The following is an 18,831-nucleotide window of genomic DNA, read 5'->3' on the forward strand; positions in this document are numbered from 1 at the left end:
GGTTTAGTGAATCGAATAAAAGTGTTATTTTAAGTGTTATATTAATTTACATAGTAGCTCTCTATTAATATACTTTTAAAATATATGAAAATATTAGCACATAATATACTATAAAATAATTAAGTATAATTTTTTCAGTGATGGTTATATATATTTATATACATGTGACATTATTAGTGTTTTCATTTAGATAGGTTATATAACATACTGTATATGTTATATACAATAAACATAACATACAAAGTATGTGTTACTCGACTGTTTACCCTATCAGTAAGGCTTCCAGTCAACAGTAGGCTATTAGTAGTTAAGTTTTTGGGCAATCAAAAGTTATACTCAAATTTTCAACTGGAAGGGGAGGTGGGGTCAGTGCCCCTAACCCCCACATCGTTCAGAGGTCAACTGTATATATATCTTGCTTAATACAAAATTATATAAATGAAATGTACATGCAATCTAATGATACATAAATACTAAAGTAGAAATTTGAACTAAGGGCTGTGAGAATTCTTACAAAGAGTCTTTCAACCCTGCCCTGTAGTAAGACAGGCTTCTCATAGGAATGGGTTTGGAGCTTAAAGCTAATTCTTGAAGGTAGGAGAGAAGTTCCATAGGGGCAGCAGGAGTTCAGTGAAGGAGAACATCTATTTTTGGTAGAGGACTGCACGTACACAGGCGCGCGCGCGCGCACACACACACACACACACACACACACACACACACACACACACCAGATACTCAACCATGATATGACTCAATCCACTGGAAGGCATCTTTTTGGCTCCTTTCTTTTCCTACCCATAACAATAGCTCTGGGCTGAAGAAGCTACCCTAATGTTTCACTTCTCTCCAATCCAGGAAACAAGCTGGACTTGCGTGATTGCTGCAGATGGAAAAGCTCTTCTGTTCTTTGTGCCAATATGGTTAGAAGTCTTTTTGCAACTATGTAATTTGTTCCAATGAGCTTAAGGTCTAATACTAATGGTTGTCTTCCTATACTAAATGAGTACGTATTTATAAAAATGTAAAACATTCACTGGTAACTGAGAGAAGAGCTATTCCTCCACCTGTAATGAGGTGAAACTGCAGAAGAGTGAGGTGTAAAGCCTGCATTCAAGGCTTAGTATAGAAGGAGCAGTAAATAAACAGGGAAGGGCACACATCTTGGAAAGAAAAACTACTCAGGTTTCCACCAGCCTGGATCACTGTAGCATCCAACTACAGCTAAGCAAAGACATACAAGCCCAGCATTTAACCCCAGCACTAAACCCCAGAGACTAGGACATACCTAATACCACTCCCCTCTCTGCTAATGTAAGCATCTAGCCAGCAAGGGGGAAGGCTTTTGCCAAGACTGCCTGAGATCACACAGTAGGTGGAGCAACACCAGGTGACAGCAGTTCCGCAACCACAGGGGCTATAAAAGAATGACTGCTTCCTTCATGCATTTTGGCTCTTGTGAGTTCTCAAGCTTTACAGCAAAAGAATAAATGTCAGATGGTTCCCTGGAGGATATATTTCATGACTCTGCTGTTGTCAAGGTACTCTTGAGAGGAATGCCTTCAAAGGTGAGTAACAGTAAAATGCCACACACCAGTCCATCTGGGCTTGAAACCTTGTAATACAAAATGACAGTGACATGGGAACCATGGTTCACCTCTAGTTTGTATAAAAGATGAACTCAAAGTAAAAATCCGCAAAATATTTGTCTATACAGGGAATATTCTAAAATGTGTAGATGGAAATGGCTAAGAAAAGAATTTTGATACCAACAGGACTGATTTTTATCATTGATTTTAAAAGTTGTAGGACCACAGATGGCTCTCTGGACATTGGTCTATAAAATCCAAATTCCTAAAACAATAGAAAGCAATTTAACCCTTAATGGCTTGCAATTTTTCCTTCTTCCATACTCTCAATCTACGAAAATAAGGGAGTCACTTGTGATGACAAATTTGCTCCATCTTCTCCAGTCATCCATTCAGAGCATCTTGAGTACTCTCCACATCTCTCCAAGCCCAACCCGTTTTCTTGAGGATGATGAAGATTAAAATGGCAACAACTTGGGTAAGAAACTCCTTTGCAGAAAAAAGGGTGTCCATATCAGAAGACAGTACATGTTTTGCAAATCACTGGTAAATTCCTGTGATGCAACAGCAAAGACTACAGATGGGGCCAGAAATAAGTTGAATCATCCTAAGGAATATGCCATGACATATTTCCTCCCCTTGGAACTGGCCTACTAAATGTTCATGACATAGACTTTAACCAACGCTTCCTAGTTACTGCACATGGAGGATGCTGCTACTGATGATGATAATGACACTGACAGGAGCTACTATTTACGGAGCATTTGATACATACAGGGACTGTTCTAAGAGCTTTCCATGTATATATCAGATAGTCCTGATAACAACCCTATAAAATAGGTACAACTATTATTCCCATTTTACAGATAAGGAAACTGAGACACAGAGAGTAAAGCAACTTGCCCAATGTGACACAACTTGAAGGGGGTAGAGGCGGTCTGATACCAGGGCTTGTGCTCCGAACCTCTATATAATATCAAGTCCATAAACTATATTCACTCACTTACTTGCTCATTAATTCAGTCTATAAATATTTGCAGAGTACTTAGAAATTCATGTACATTGTACTGGGTGCCAGATAGTAACCCAGTCAAGTAAACACAGTCCCTGCCTTGTGGAGTTTATGGTGAATATATGCCATTAATAAAATAATTACATCAGTTATTATTCCAGGAGAGATAGATTATTTAGATATAAGGTTCCTAGGACAAAGGGAAAGTAACTTGGAACATAATACCCTCATCAGTTCCGAGTCATTGCCTTTCTGAAGTGTAGATGTGCTGTGTTGATGCGGCCAAGATACCTTCTGTAGATACTGTATAAATTATTTCAATCCACCACTCACTCTACTGAATCTCTTCAGTACCTAACTCAAAACGCAGAGCAAACTGGGTGCTCCTACGGGTATTCACACTACAGAATTAGTCTAAAAGTTGGTTCAAGAAGGCCTTTCAAAATTCACAACTGCAGTGGAAGTGCAACAAAATTAATCTCAGGTCAAAAAATGCTCTTGGTATCTGCATTCAAGACTGCTTGACCAAGTTTTTAGATAACATGTAGGTGCTGAGCAAAAGATGACAGGGCTACATGTACAATGACATAACTGAGGCATAAGGTTAGTCTTTGAGAGATCTTGGATCCACACAAATACCAAGGGCACAATAAGTCCTACAACACAGCAAGAGTTTTCTTTGATAAAACCACCTTCAGCAAATGATATTAAATGAATAAATAGTAAGCAACCGGAATGTCAACACTCTAAGACTATTTTCCTGCTAAGCATAGCTCCACACCTATAGTATTAAAATTAGCACATATTTTCATATATTATATATGTAATATGTATGTTTAAATTCATTGTAACTTAGCGCAAGCTCAGAAGAAAATGCCTACTTAACACTGTGTAAAATGAACTCCTCACATTAGGAAGTCCAGTGACTCAGAAGGATAAAATGACTCAGAAATGCTGGTCTTCTGTGGTAGAAACCATGGCATAATGACAGAATCATAAGCTAGTGTAAATAATGGCAGGGTTATGTAACAGTTTAAAAGGAGGAGGCCCCATAGATTCCATGCGCACATTTCTCTGAACACAGAGCTTCCTGAAACTTTCTTCAAATTCACCTTCTATGTCTTCTTGATTAGGATATTATTCATAAATGATATCACACTAGAAATCCCGGAAAACAGAAAATTTCAGAAGCTTTCTCCTGTTAAGTACAAAACTTGGAATGCATCATGATGATTGATGAGTGAGATGAGATTGAATAGTGAGATACTATTACACTGCTGTTTTGAAGCTGATTAAGGTGAAAATGTTCAAGACAGTCTCTCCAGCAGGAGTAAACTAACTGTACAGCAACTTGCTTGGGTACAGCTGAAGTGCTTTATTCAGAGGCCATTTGTCATTGCTGTAGAATATGACCTTACCATTTGGGTTCAGTTCCCCATAGGCTTATTATAATTCATGGGAATAAACAACTCATCCAAAACTCCTTGTTAGATTAAATGCTGAAATTCTCGCCCCCAACCCAACACATATTTTTTAACAGTGGCTGGATGCAGAGAGTAACACAAGCTCCCTGCTAATTCCCTAGTGAATACCCTAAGGTAATTCCTTGCAGCTGGGCTGTCCTACTTGCATGAAGAAATTGGCCTGGTATAATACAAAGAAAATTTGTCTAGGGCTCAGGGAAGTCCTAGCTCTGCCACCATTATCCTGACATGGGGCCTATTCAAGATATCACTTAATCTAGAGGAGAGTGGCATTAGCTGCAGAAGAAGATCCTTTCAATTATATTTTCTTATCTCCCACAAGAGGATTTTGAATCATCTTTTTCAAAATATCCTTGGATACTTCTTCCTGAAGACATCATGTCTCACATTGAGAAAACTGTTTCCAAATCAACCGCTCTAACACTGTTAGAGAAACACAGTAGATACAATATTACCAGATGTACTGAGTTAAACAGTATCCTCTCAAAATTCATGTCCACCCAGAACCTCAGAATGTGACCTAATTTGGGAAATAGGGTCTTTGCAGATATAACTAAGACAGGATCATACTGGATTGGGGGAGACCTAAATCCAATGACTGGTGGCTTTAAAAGAAGGTCACGTGGAACTGGGCACAGTGGCTCACACCTGTAATCCAGCTACTTGGGAGGCTGAGGTGGGAGGATCCTGTGAGCCTAGGAATTCAAGACCAGCCCAGGCAACATAGTGAGAAGTGATCTAGGAAAAATGTCAAAACATTAGCCAGGTATGGTGGTGAACATCTGAAGTCTCAGCTACTTGGAAGGCAGAGGCAGGAGGATCACATGAGCCCAGGTCTTTGGGGCTGTAGTGAGCTATGATCATGCTGCAGCACTCCAGCCTGGGCAACAAAGCAAAATCCCCTTCCTAAAACAAACAAATAAACATCCGTGAAATGAGTCAAGCATGGTGGGGCACACTTATAGTCCCATCTACTCCAGAGGCTGAGGTGGGAAGATCACTTGAGTCCAGGAGCTCAAGTCTGCAGTGAGCTATGATTGCACCACTGCTCTTTGGTGTGGGCAACAGAGAGAGACTCCATGTTTTGTTTTGTTTTTAAAGGAGTCCATGTGAAGACATAGAGACACAGAAAGGAAGGCAACGTAAAGATGCAGGCAAGGACTGGAGAGACACATTCACAAGCCAAGCAATGCCAAGGATTGCTAGCAAGCACCAGAAGCTAGGAAAAAGCAAGGAAGAATGCTCTACAGCTTTCAGAAGGAGCACGGCCCCCCTGACACCCTGATTTCAGGCTTTCAGGCTCCAGAACCGTGAGAGAAAAACTGCTGTTTGAAGCTACCCAATCTGTGGTACTGTGATGGCAGCCCCAGGAAACTAACATACCAGGTAACCCACATGAACTAACAGTAATGTATACCGTAAGAGTATAATAATCACAATCACAAGAACTACCAAAACAACAATAAATCCATACACAGTCAATGTCAGTTAGTTTTAGACAATAATCACTATTCTGAATGCTAACCATTTATAGATCAATCTTCTCATCCCAATCAAACTTCCCATAACACATACATGAGATTCATCTTCAGAGAACCGAGATTTTACCATTTTAAGGCCTTTTTCAAAAAATCTTCAATGACCATGCATTTATCTTAGATAGATATTAATAAAAATTCCGGCTCCCTATAAGTTTTGATACAGAAGAAAATAAGTATTTATAAAGATATATATATATATCTCCACCCTATACTATCCTATAGCAATTATTCAGTAGGGTTGGTGAAAATTAGTTTAATGGAAATGCTTTACTTCTGTGTTGACATTTATTCATCAGTCATTTATCCCCTTTAAATACGGTATGAAGTCTTGGAGTGGGATGGGGAGAATCTTCCATGTTACGGATCCACTACCTTTACATTACATAACGCTTACTACTCATCCTGAATCAAGGCTTTCACGGTATCCCATTAACCCTCTTAACAAATTGGTTTATTTCTCTCCAAACATGTTTGGTCCTTTGGTACCTCCATGGTTTGGGCGTTTTTTTTCCCCCACTCCATTAATTTTGTCTGAAATACCTTACTTTCCTGTCTTTAGTTAATCCAATCCTAGCCAGTCTTCTAAATCCAGTTCATATCCAGGGAGCCGTCCTAGACCATTATCTCCCACTGTCTTCTGACCTCACTGCTTTGCCAACATCACACTCACTGGTGTACCGGTACTTCTGCTATTATGTTTACTCTGTGTTACTTATTTCATAATTTCATTTTTCATAAAAATGAAAAATGTCTCCCTAACTGAATTATAAAGTGTCTGAGACCAGAAGCCACACTATGTTAGAATTGAGCATAATCTTTTGTACAGAGTTGATATTTAAATATTTGTTAGTTGGCTAGAATACATGTGACATAAAAATGGAAAGTTTAAAGTTCCACTTCAGCATGAATAGTAGTTAGCACAATCTGACTAACTTCTCTCAATATTAAAACAGAAGACATTTCTGAAAAAGGTCAAGACAAATTAAACTATTGGCATAAATTTTTCCCCTACAGAAGGTCATTCTATTTTGAAAAACATTTTGAATGGTAATAATGCTATACAAATAAACTATCTTCAGAATTTAAGCAATTGCTTACTACAATCAGCTATATTAAATAATAATAGTGTTTGTACTTCAGTCAATAAACTAACAAATTATTCACTGAGTTCCCAATTTGTACAAGGAGCCACAATAAGATCTACCAGAGGAGAGATGAATAAAAGACCAGGCAACTCTTCAACACCTAACAGTTTAACTGAAGAGACAGACTTTTAAACATTGTGCGAAGCAAAAGTTAATAAGCAATACAACATAGCTAACCAACTGAGCACCGTGTGTGACTAATTTCAACTGGTAGGGCTCAGGAACCATCTGCCAAAAATAAAAATACAAACAAAAAGATAACATTTGAATGAGGTGGGGAAGATAATTACAACTTTGTAGACCAAGATGGCAAAGCAGGATTCTGGGCTATATGCAGAAAGAGCAAAAGGTATAGGTAGGAAAATTTACTCTCACCCCACATCTTTACCTTCTCTCAGCAGATGACCTTGCCTGCTATCTCACAGGAAAAAATAAAAGGCATTCCTCTCCTATATCGCAAAACTGAATGACACCTCTCTCCTTTCCTGCTCTCTCAACTGTCCCCATTCTTTCCCACAGCTAACTTTTCCAAACTGTTCAGGACCCTCTTGCTGCTTGTCTCCTGCCAGATCTTGCTCCAGTGCTCACGCTCTCTCTACTGCTCTTTGTGGCCACATTTTTGAAAGAATGGTCTCTGTCTTATCTCTACTTCATCTCTAATTCACTATTCAGCTGCCTAAGTTTAACTGTCTCTTACATCTTACACAATGTGTTCTTTTTATTCAGTAAAATAAAGTGAAATAATGATGTTACTTTCTGATTTTACACTTTCTTAGTTTTAAAATAAGTTAACCAGTATTTCTTCTTAAAATGTATTGGCTATAACCAGGAAACAGAATATATACTCTCTGACTAGGATTTCTCATGTCTAAAAAGTAAATTATTAAAACAGCTGAGACCAAGTATTTTCAGTAAAGAGCCTGTTATTGTACTGATCAATGAGAATCCTGAACCTTAAACATGCTGTTCTCTCAGTGTATCTTTCCCTAAGTTAGAACTCTTTCTAATTCTGTAGATGAGAAGAAGTAGGGTGCGCAATTCATCTTCCTCAACAATACAAAGGAAGTACTTTTAAGGAAATGATTTCATATAAGCCAGGGTCCTCAATCTTTTTCAGAAGATTGGAGTAAGTTAAGGTTTGATATCTCAGCCCTATACTGACATACTTGCAAAGATGGACCCTGACTGATGCGCTGCTTCCCTGGCAGTTTCATTTACTACAAGAATAATGGCTAAGACGGTTTCTCCTGTTATATACAATAAATAGCTAGAATTCTCCATAACTTACTTTGCTCATCTTTCTTGCCTTCAAAGCCAAATTCATCAGTATCCATTAAGCACCTACACTAACTTCAAAAGTGCAACAAACCACTCCTATGTTAAATAAACCTAAGTTTTTCCATGGACAGTAAGCATTAACGCAAACTATCCTATAACTGTTGGGTAATGGAGGGATCTCTGTTCATCTTCTCATATTTCCTTTGTAATGAACACTTCAGAAGTCCATTGAAAAATCTAATGATCTCCCTTTATCTTTTAAAAATAAATTTATCTCATACACACCCCTCCTTTTAAAAACGGCTCTCCTCAAAGTAGACAACTTTGTATCATAAACTTCTATCTACCTAAGAAACAGAGTTTACACATCTACCAAATGTATTGGATATTACAGAAATTTCATAAATACTTGCCACTAGGCTGACTTACATTTAACAATATTGTTAATAGTCCCAGAAAGGCCACCAAGTAAATGTTATGACTAAAGATCAAATAGAAAACTTTAGGTCCACTAACATTTGTAGGGGCTGGGGCAGGATTACAAATGGAGGCCCACATTCCATGTTTACATATTTAAAAGTTACAAGTCCAGTTGAACTATTAAATAAAATATGGTCTCATTCTCCAGTCTTGACAAATACACCCTCCAACAGCTGGAGGTACAGGTTCAAACTTAGAGTTCTTAGTCTCCTTGAAATTCCGTGCCATATTGTGGTGACACAGGGGGCCAGCCCACCCCCTTCTCTTTCTGTTCCCAGTTTTGTCAAGACTTTGAGGGGCCTTGCACTCAAGTGTGGACATCCTGTCTACTGCAAACTGCTACCTCTTTGCCACCTCTCAGGCGTAAGAGCCATATTCACTGGTTTTATCTTCCTGAGGACACATCTAAGAGAAATGTCAGTGAAGACTCTGGAAGCAGGTTCTGAGCAGTTTGGGGCAGGAAATTCCAGGGTTTTGGTAGGGGGAGGATGGAGTGGGAGAGAGGGAGGACTTGGGCTGATCACATATATCCCCCTGAGCCCTCAGATTCTTCACCCTATGGGGAAGTGTGAGCAGAGCAGAGCCTTCTAATTCACAGGTTCTGAAGCAGGGTTTCTCTCACCCAGGACTAAAGGCAACACTGGATAATTTACCAAATGGAGAATTTACCAAATCAGTCTTGTTATATACTAGTTGAAATTTAATACATAGAAAGATTAAGTAGGTAAATAAAAGCTAAAATTCCAATCTTTAATCTTTAGTTCCCCAAACATCTGCAATCAAAGGGTCTAGTATTTATGTGGATCTATCTATAGACTAAACCTAGATTCTGTGCTTTTTTTCACAATTTCATACAAATTTACAAGCATTCTATTCAGATGTTAGAGGGAGCTGGAAAAAACAAGAAGCAGAAGGAACAAAGAAAGAACACAGAGTATCAAAGACTAGATCAGACATGCAGACATAAGGGAAAGCATTTTCTTCCTGTTCTGTTGCTTATGTGGCAAAGTTCAAGGCACCATGATTAACCATCTGATTAAAGCCACTAGCATCACAGCTTGCTCTCACTAATGCAGACTCATGGAGTATACTCACTGGCCTCCAACTGCCCCCATCCTAGCCACTCTGACAGGGTAGGTCAAGCTGAACCTTGTCAGCATTTAAGTGGATACTGATGATAGCTCTCCCTACATTAGAATCTCTTACCTCACCATAATTTGCTACGCTACAACTTTTATGCTACTTAGCAAGAAAATTATTCTGTTAACTTGAAAAAACTAATAAATACATATACATACTCCACAGGAAGGGAAGTATTTCAACTGGAAATCTTATTTATGTGTACTTACTGAGATTGTACCATTGTCTAGACCTATGGACAGTCTTCTTGTTTCCGGGTTAAAAGACATGCATGAACATGGAGCTGAAAGAAATGAACATGTTGATGAAATTAACAAAACCATGATTCTCATCGATTCAGGAGTGCCTAACTAGCTAAAAGTGTGGGGTTGTATTTTCCCCACTATCTCCTGGAAAACATTTCATTTAACACCCACTCACCAAAAAATAAAAACAGTAATTTTACAGCTACCCCATAGTTGTTCAGTTATCCTTTTAAAGAATATAACAAATAAGATATTCTCAAACTGGGCAAGTTCCAAGGGGCTTGGTCTTGGCTGGGTCTGTCAGTATGGAGTCTAAATTTGCTTGACTAGATTAACAATACTTTGTGCTGTGTAAGGTTTCTGTTACCATTCTCTCTGTACCACTCCAATTCCATCTTAAATAGAAATAACCTATCCTTTCTGAACTAGACAAACAAAAGAAAGATCTTATTATACCTCCACCCTCCCCACCCACATCCAGACACATACACACATGAGTATAGAAGTCTATCTTTTGATTCAGAATTGATTTGGGGCGTGTGAATTAACAGGAGTTTTTTTGCTGTTGGCCTTTGGGGGTGTGCTGGAGTCTGCTGATTGAAAATGACTAAGAAGGATTTGTCTCAATCTAAAAAAGAACCAACTCATCATAGGGCTAGGCACTGTAGGAAAGAAACCAGGTGAGTCAGTACACCCAGGCCTGGACTGGGTTTCCCTGTTCCGCAGGACTGACTGCCTGACTACACCTGAGCCTAAGTAAATTAAGTATGCTTGGAAGCCACGTATGGTCAACAAGTGCTTACTGAACAGTCGGCTCCCAGGCCCCTGCCTTCTCTACCTATGCTTGCTCCTAATTGCTTCCACTAAATAGGGGGTCTTGGCAATTTACCCAATACTGAAATATTTAATAGTTGTTCTGAAGAACCCAGCACAGTTCTTATATGTCTCCCTTCATATTCACAGAAGCCATGTAGATCATGAACTACCTATTATCATAATCACAATCAGCATCAAATATTTTTTATTCCTACTTTTCACAGTTATGATTAGATGTTTTACCCAAGGTTACACAGGAAACGGTTGGAGAAGGTTTCAAAGACATCATTCAAACATACAGTCCCATTTTCAAACAACCTACTTAGATTATTTTTAAACTAAAAAAGAACTTAAAGTTCTACTGACAGTCACTTCATAAACATATCACTTAGTAACATATTTTTCATTCTCTATAAAACGACCCTGAATAAAACAACAAAAAGATCTTCTAAACTGCGTATTTACTTTTTTCTAATTTTCTATGATATATTCAGAAAATAAAAACATACTAAAAAGAACTTCCCTCTAAAACTTCCACCAGTACAACAGACTATCTTCTTTCTACTTAGCTACAAAATAAAACCAGATTCCCAAGAGCACACTGCTGAAAACAGCATTCAAATGATATTTAACACACTGCCCTAAGAAAGTCAGTTTTATTGCCCTTGACTTGTAAACTATGTTGGCACAATTTCTATGCAACACTAAGATGCCGGGCCTCATAATCCCATAACATGTGTGCAAAATTAAAATCTAATCATCTCATGGAAAATTAACATGTTAGCTGAAAAAAATCTAAAGAAAAAATACACTGGAATTATAACTGTGTAAAGTACATACACACATAAGTACAGGATACATGGAAAAACTATTCTTGTGTTCAAATGACAAGATTATTTCTATAACACTGTCTTTACTCTTATTTTGCCATTCCTGTTAAAATGAATTTTAAATATCTCACAATTTATGAAGATGTAAGTATGATCATATGAAGCAAAACTCAACTGCAACCCCAAGGGGCTAGTGACTAGCCAGGAACAACCTTATCATTTAGCTGCCCACTTGACCATCTAAAAGTATTTCCTATGTGATTTCCTCCAAAGTCCATATCCAGTTATGCTATGATTAGAAAACCCACTGAACTTTGAATGTGATTTAAAATACTTTTTTACAACACTGCACAGGCTACTCTTAAATCTTCATTGCCATTCCCTTATTCCTTGTTTTTTCCCCAATTTCTTATATTTCTTGTTATTCTTTCAAGAAAAATTTATAACCTTCACTATATTCAAGGCAAGTCCTACAATGATATATAAGGTATTATTGCTGCCATCAAGGAATTAAAAGAATTTATAGATTGTAAAACCAATGGTATATGGGAACTGTAAGACAATTTCACCCTATTGGTTCAAATCATTTTATGCATAGTAAGAAACACCACCATATTTCAAAGCAAAGAACTGTTCCTATAATAAATGAATTCAGCAAAGTTTCAGAATACAGAGTTAATGCACACAAATCAGTAATTCTGCTATACACCAACAGTGACCAAGCTGAGAATCAAATCAAGAACTCAACTCCTTTTACAGTAGCTGCAGAAAAATACAATAAAATACTTGGGATTCCTAACCCAGGAGGTGAAAGACCTCTACAAAGAAAACTACAAACACTGCTGAAAGAAATCACAGATGACACAAACAAATGGAAACACATCCCATGCTCATGGATGGGTAGAACCAATATTGTGAAAATGACCATATTGCCAAAAGCAATCTACAAATTCAATGCAATTCCCATCAAAATAGCACCATCATTCTTCACAGAACTAGAAAAAACAATCCTAAAACATATGTGGAACCAAAAAAGAGCCCACATAGCCAAAGCAAGACTAAGCAAAAAATAACAAATCTGGAGGAATCACATTACCTGACTTCAAACTATATATAAGGCCAGTCACCAAAACAGCATGGTACTGGTATAAAAACAGGCACACAGATCAATAGAACAGAAAAGAGAACCCAGAAATAAACCCAAATCCTCACACCAACTGATCTTTGACAAAGCAAACAAAAACATAAAATGGGAAAGGACACCCTATTCAACAAATGGTGCTGGGATAATTGGCATGCCACATGCAGAAGAATGAAACTGGACCCCCATCTCTCACCTTACACAAAAATCAACTCAAGACGAACCAAAGCCTTAAATCTAAGACCTGAAACCATAAAAATTCTAGAAGATAACATTGGAAAACCTTTCTAGGCATTGGCTTAGGCAAAGACTTCATGACCAAGAACCCAAAAGCAAATGCAGGCCGGCTGCAGAGGTTCATGCCTGTAATCACAGCACTTTGGGAGGCTGACATGGACGGATCACTTGAGGTCAGGAGATTGAGACCAGCCTGGCTAACATGGCGAAACCCCATCTCTACCGAAAATACAAAAATTAGGTGGGTGTGGTGGTGCACACCTGTAGTCCTAGCTACTCGGGAGGCACGAGAATCGCTTGAACCCAGGAGGCAGAAGTTGCACTGAGCCAAGATGGCACCACTGCACTCCAGCCTGGGCAACAGAGCAAGACCTTGTCTCAGAAAAAAAAAAAAAAAAAAGCAAATCCAACAAAAACAAAGATAAATAGTAGGACTTAATTAAACTAAAAAACCTTCTGCCTAGCAAAAGAAATAATCAGCAGAGTAAACAGACAACCCAAAGAGTGGGAAAAAAAATCTTAGCAATTTATACATCCAACAAAGGATTAATATCCAGAATCTACAAGGAACTCAAACAAATTAGCAAGAAAAAAAACAATTCCATCAAAAAGTGGGCTAAGGACCTGAAGAGACAATTCTCAAAAGATATAAAAATGGCCAACAAACATGAAAAAATGCTCAACATCACTAATGATTACGAAAATGCAAATCAAAACTGTAATGCAGTACACTACCTTATTCCTGCAATAATGGCCATAATCAAAATTCAAAATATAATAGATGTTGGCATGGATGGGGTGAAAAGGGAACACCTCTGCACTGCTGGTGGGAATGCAAACTAGTACAACAACTATGGAGTGCAGTGTGCAGATTCCTTAAAGAACTAGAAGTAGAACTACCGTTTGATCCAGAGATCCCACTACTGGATATCTACCCAGACAAAAAGAAGTCATTATACGAAAAAGATACTCACACACGCATGTTTATAGCAGCACAATTCACAACTGCAAAAACATGGAACCTGACCAAATGCCCACCAATCAACAAGGGGATAAAGAAATTGTGGTGAACCATGGAATATTACTCAGCCATAAAAAGTAACAAAATAATGCCATTCACAGCAACCTAGATGGAATTGGAGACCATTATTCTAAGTGAAGTAATTCAGGAATGGAAAAGCAAACATCACATGTTCTCACTCATAAGTGGGAGCTAAACTATGAGGATGCAAAGGCATAAGAATAATACAATGACCTTTGGGGACTTGAGGAAAGGGCGGGAGTGGGGTGAGGAATAAAAGACTACACATTGGGTAGAGGGTATACTCGTCGAGTGATAGGTGCATCAAAATCTCAGAAATCACCAGTAAAGAACTTATTCATGTAACCAAGAACCACCTGTTCCCCAAAAACCTACAGAAATAATAATAATTAAAAAAGACTGCTTCTATAAATGAGCATAAGCAAAAGAAATCTGAGCAGAAATCTTACTGTTCTGCAACCCATATGCCTGAACCCAAGATGTTCTAGACAGGGGAGTGTCCGAGTTTGAGAGCATTAGCTCCCAGGCACATCCAAAGGCATAATCACCACTTCAAAGAGGCATTCTGGGAAAATACCAGGCAAACCTCTGTGTGTGTGTATGTGTGTGTGTGTGTGTGTACATGTGCATGCAGCAGGTGAGACGTACAATGCTCCTCAAACCATTTTCCAACTGTGACACTCCCACAGGAACAGGCCTTGGATTGACCCCGGTAGGTCCAAAGAAGCAGAGAGCAGATTCGAAAGAATATTGATGCCCAGATTTGTTGTTACAATAAAGTCTTCCTTTTCTTTTATGGATTAGAAAGGTAAACAGATTGACACAGAGATTCTTCTAACTTCAACTCACCAGAAATTAACAAAAAAGCAACTAAAAACACTAGTGCTGTGGCCCATACAAAATGGGCTCCCAGCCATGAAAGACAAATATCAAAGGGGCAAAACTGTCTGGGGAAGGATGAGACACTAAAGTAAAGGTAACTATGACCCAATGGCAAAGGGAATCCTTTGGCAGGAAGAATAATGGGAAGTGACAAACAAAATATGATTTAAGTACAATATTTTTTGTAGCTAAGTTGTAAAATACAGCTACAAATATTTGTGATGCCTCACAAATGAGAGCTCTGCTTTAAATGCTATAAAATGAATAATTCATAAGACAATAAAGTAATAATTGGTCTCTATGAAATCTGAATACGCAAATTACAGGCAAACTGGCTGGAGACTGGTCTACTCCCCACCTTAAAATTACTTTCTCCTAAGGATGAATGAACTACCTGACCAGAACCATAAAATTATAATACAGCTGCCCTCTACTGACGTCCTCTATCAAAACTGTATTCCTGAACTCTAGATGAAATAAATACAGCATGATAGAGATTGTGAAGATATATTTATTACCCCCACTTTTAACTGTTTCCCCATGAGAATAACCATACAGAAAGAAATGTGTAGGGTGATGCCATTTGCCAAGACTTATCACATATATCATGGTATATGTAGGTGGCCTGAGACTTCTTTACTAACCCAATAACTGAAATTCAAGGCTTTTCCACTGGTTTTGTTGACATTATATTCTAGTCTATATTTTCCCCAACATTTTTATTAAAATCTAGGGAAAAAATGATTACGGTTTTTTGGTAAACAGTACAGGACTCATTTTCCATGTTAGCTGAATAAGATTTCCCATCTACCTTTTCTGTTTCAGACTAACGACAGTCAAAAGAAATACAATGGAAAAGTTTTAGGAAGCAATGAAATGCACAAATAAGATAAAGAAGAAACTGTGCAGGTCTATGAGTAATGTAACCTCTTATTCTCTTATATTAGTATCAAGACTTTGGTTCTGACTGGCCTGTCAGAGTCTCACCTTTAAAATTAGATACTTTCCTTCCTTGAATTCTGGGTATTTGGTAAAATAATAAAGAAAGAAAAAGAAATAAAATAAAAGTAAACACTTTCATAACACTGCGTGTTTGGTAAAATGAAGTCTTTGTAACTTAAGACAAATATTCAGCTTAAAATTCCGTGAAAATGAAAATAAAGAGATGCTCCAGTATGGGTGATTAAATTAATGGCCATATAATTTGAAGGGAGGAAACCACAGAAGACACAGCCCTAGACAAAGGGGACCCAAGAGATCAGCATAAAATCTCAGCAGTCAATAATTAAATGGATTAGAGAGAAAGTGACTATTTGCATTTCTAATACTTCTATTTCAAAATTGGTGTTTTTAAAATTGCCCTTGTTTATTCAAAAAACATGTCCTTAAGAGGAGGAAATCCCAAAATATTTCGCTTTGGGGGGAAAGTTTTCTAATTTCTGTTACTTACACCAATAATTCTTTCATTTTATGACTAATGTATTTTCTGTCCTTTGCTGACCAGCTGAACTTTGCTCAAATAAACACAAGTTTCATTGAAGGTTAAGCTGTGGATTTCAAGCACACTGCTTTACAATGCTAAGGGCATTATTTGGCAGGAGACACTAATCTTCCTCATGAGAGGTTCTGGTTCAAACTTTAAAACTAAATAAACAATGATGACTTCTGCAAATAAAACTTCAGGTGCCAACAGTATCCTGGTGAAGTTGAATGTCAGGATTCCACAAGAAGAGGGTCTTCAATAGAGCTTCCAATGAGCAATACACCCCGACAAAGCAAAAATTTAATTCATGGACACTATTTCATTCAGCCCTGTTTATAACAGAATAATATTTATTAGATTTGCAGTACTCAACAGGTTTTATTTTATTAAGCATACCTATACTTAGGACTTCAATTTTCTACCACTAAAAACCATTTTACATTTCAATCCAACATTTTATTTACTCTACTAACATTAACTATGTAGTTTTCTTTTTATCTAGGCTCAGTAATATCAGCAAAGCGAATTAGAAGTGGTCACTCCCAGACAAGTTTTAAGTTACAGTAAAGTTATCTAACTACACTAAATTTTAAAATGCCCCCTCAGATGAAAATCAAAGAAGAGTATGCTAAATAAATGCTGTACTTAATCAGATTAAATAATATCTAGCATGTTTAGTTTGGATAATCTATGCTTTCCTTCATTTCCATTAAAAATGAGAAGTTCCTCAGGTACCTTTTTCTTCTTAGTAAATACAGATTTAAAAGATCACGTTACATTATGGTTTATAAGAATATGAATAGTAAAAACAACAAATTACACATGGTTCCATAATAAAACCTATATCAAGAAGAAAGCAATAAATGGATCAATACATTTCACAACCAGGAACCCAGAGGTTTTTTGAAATAAGGTATAAATTAAAACAACAGAATGAGCAGATCCCAAGTATATACCTATTCTCCCAATCTGCCAAGAAACTCTCTCAACTGAGTTAAAGATGTTTAAAAGTCAGGAAAACAATCACCACCTTATAAAAGCAGAACTGCCAAGTTCGTAATTCCAAATACCTTTCTATAATACCACTAATATGCCCACATGAACTTTCCCCCACTCCAAAACACCCAGCAGAGGCGGAGGAATAAGCACACACCCCACCTCCACAGTCTAAAGTTACCGAAAGTCCTCCTCACCAATGGGAAAACTAACACTTCCAACTCACTCACAAAATAACTCATTTCCATTCCAGATAAAAGCATATACACACATTAACCAACTTAATTTTCCAAATCCCCAATTTTAACTTATCTGTTACCTTAAGATTACGGTCCCAATAAATGAGAAAAAGAAACCAACCCAGCTACAACCCCACAAAGTAGCCAATTTTTCCTAATATCTCTGGGTTAATATCAACAATGGCAGTAATATTGTTAAACATCAAGAACCTGAAGGCATTTTACAAATAGTTATTTGGTATATCTAATAACCAAAATATCTTTGCAAATTTGAGAACAAAGACAACAGTTTATCTGTTAGGCTTCAAAGCAGAGAAAATGTGAAGGACTTGCCCAAAGTGATTCAGCAAATTGTAGCAAAAATGAAAATCAAATTCCAATTTCCTACACAGGCATAGGATCTAACCTACAAGCCATTTTGAATACTGCAATTGAAACAATACATTTTTGGAGGTTGAATTTAATGTAAATAATAGACTATGTTCAAATATCCTTTCCATAGAACTCTTAACTAAGATTATTTATTATTGTTAATGTATTCCCTACCATTTAAAATGGCTTAAAAAGCAGATACAATAAAACCAATAAAACCAAACAATAGAAATAAGCAAAAAGAAGTTATGACTAAAAATGTGTGTGTGTGTGTGTGTGTGTGTGTGTGTGTGTGTGTGTGTGTGTAAACAGAAAGAAAATTAAAAGAAAGATCTGTTAGGAGATTCAGTTTGGTTTCATGTTTCACATTATCAATAATGACGAAGTACCAGGTCCTAGGGCTGTTGCTCCCAATCTTTTCTGCCTCATAATACACACAGAAAATTATATTTGTAAAGCCACTGGAATAAACAGAAGAGACTAGCCCTCCCTCCATCCTCTTCTCCACTCCCCTGCTCAGCTAAGGGGATCAGTTGTCATGTTCTAATGTAATCCATTTAGACCACACCAGTAGGCTGTGTCACATAGGCTGGGAAGTTCTGCCTTTGAGACAGCGAAGAGTTCCTGGCTCTCATTCTGAAAAATATTCCACCTTTTTGCTCCTTCATAAAAGGGGCACTGCACATTACGGTAGACGATTACTTCAAAAACAGCCATAAAGCACTTCATATAATGTACACATCAGTGTAAGCTGAGGGCACATTTCTGCAGAGGGCTAACACAAAGTAGGAAAACTCCAAATTTAGAGGAATAATCAGACTAACTATCGTTCATGCTGTTCACCACAAATAGCCTTTCTCTCAAACAGGCTTTTGATAA

The 18,831-nt window shown here is 37.6% G+C and overlaps 1 protein-coding gene across 4 annotated transcripts in view; it reads right to left on the minus strand.

Moving 5' to 3' along the window:
• The window catches only part of WDFY2 (WD repeat and FYVE domain containing 2), a 181,762-nt gene that overhangs the window by 83,811 nt on the left and 79,120 nt on the right, over positions 1-18,831 (minus strand). For 3 of the 4 annotated variants that reach the window (XM_023187322.1, XM_023187320.1, XM_031934949.1), the window contains exon 3: positions 9,879-9,952. The exons of the other annotated variant lie outside the window; for it this stretch is intronic. In XM_023187322.1, the coding sequence (XP_023043090.1) occupies positions 9,879-9,952 (74 nt within the window). The remainder of the gene's footprint in view (positions 1-9,878; positions 9,953-18,831) is intronic. 4 annotated transcript variants of the gene reach the window in all.

Source organism: Piliocolobus tephrosceles, chromosome X, assembly GCF_002776525.5.
Source record: "Piliocolobus tephrosceles isolate RC106 chromosome X, ASM277652v3, whole genome shotgun sequence".
NCBI classification, from domain to species: Eukaryota; Metazoa; Chordata; class Mammalia; order Primates; family Cercopithecidae; genus Piliocolobus; species Piliocolobus tephrosceles.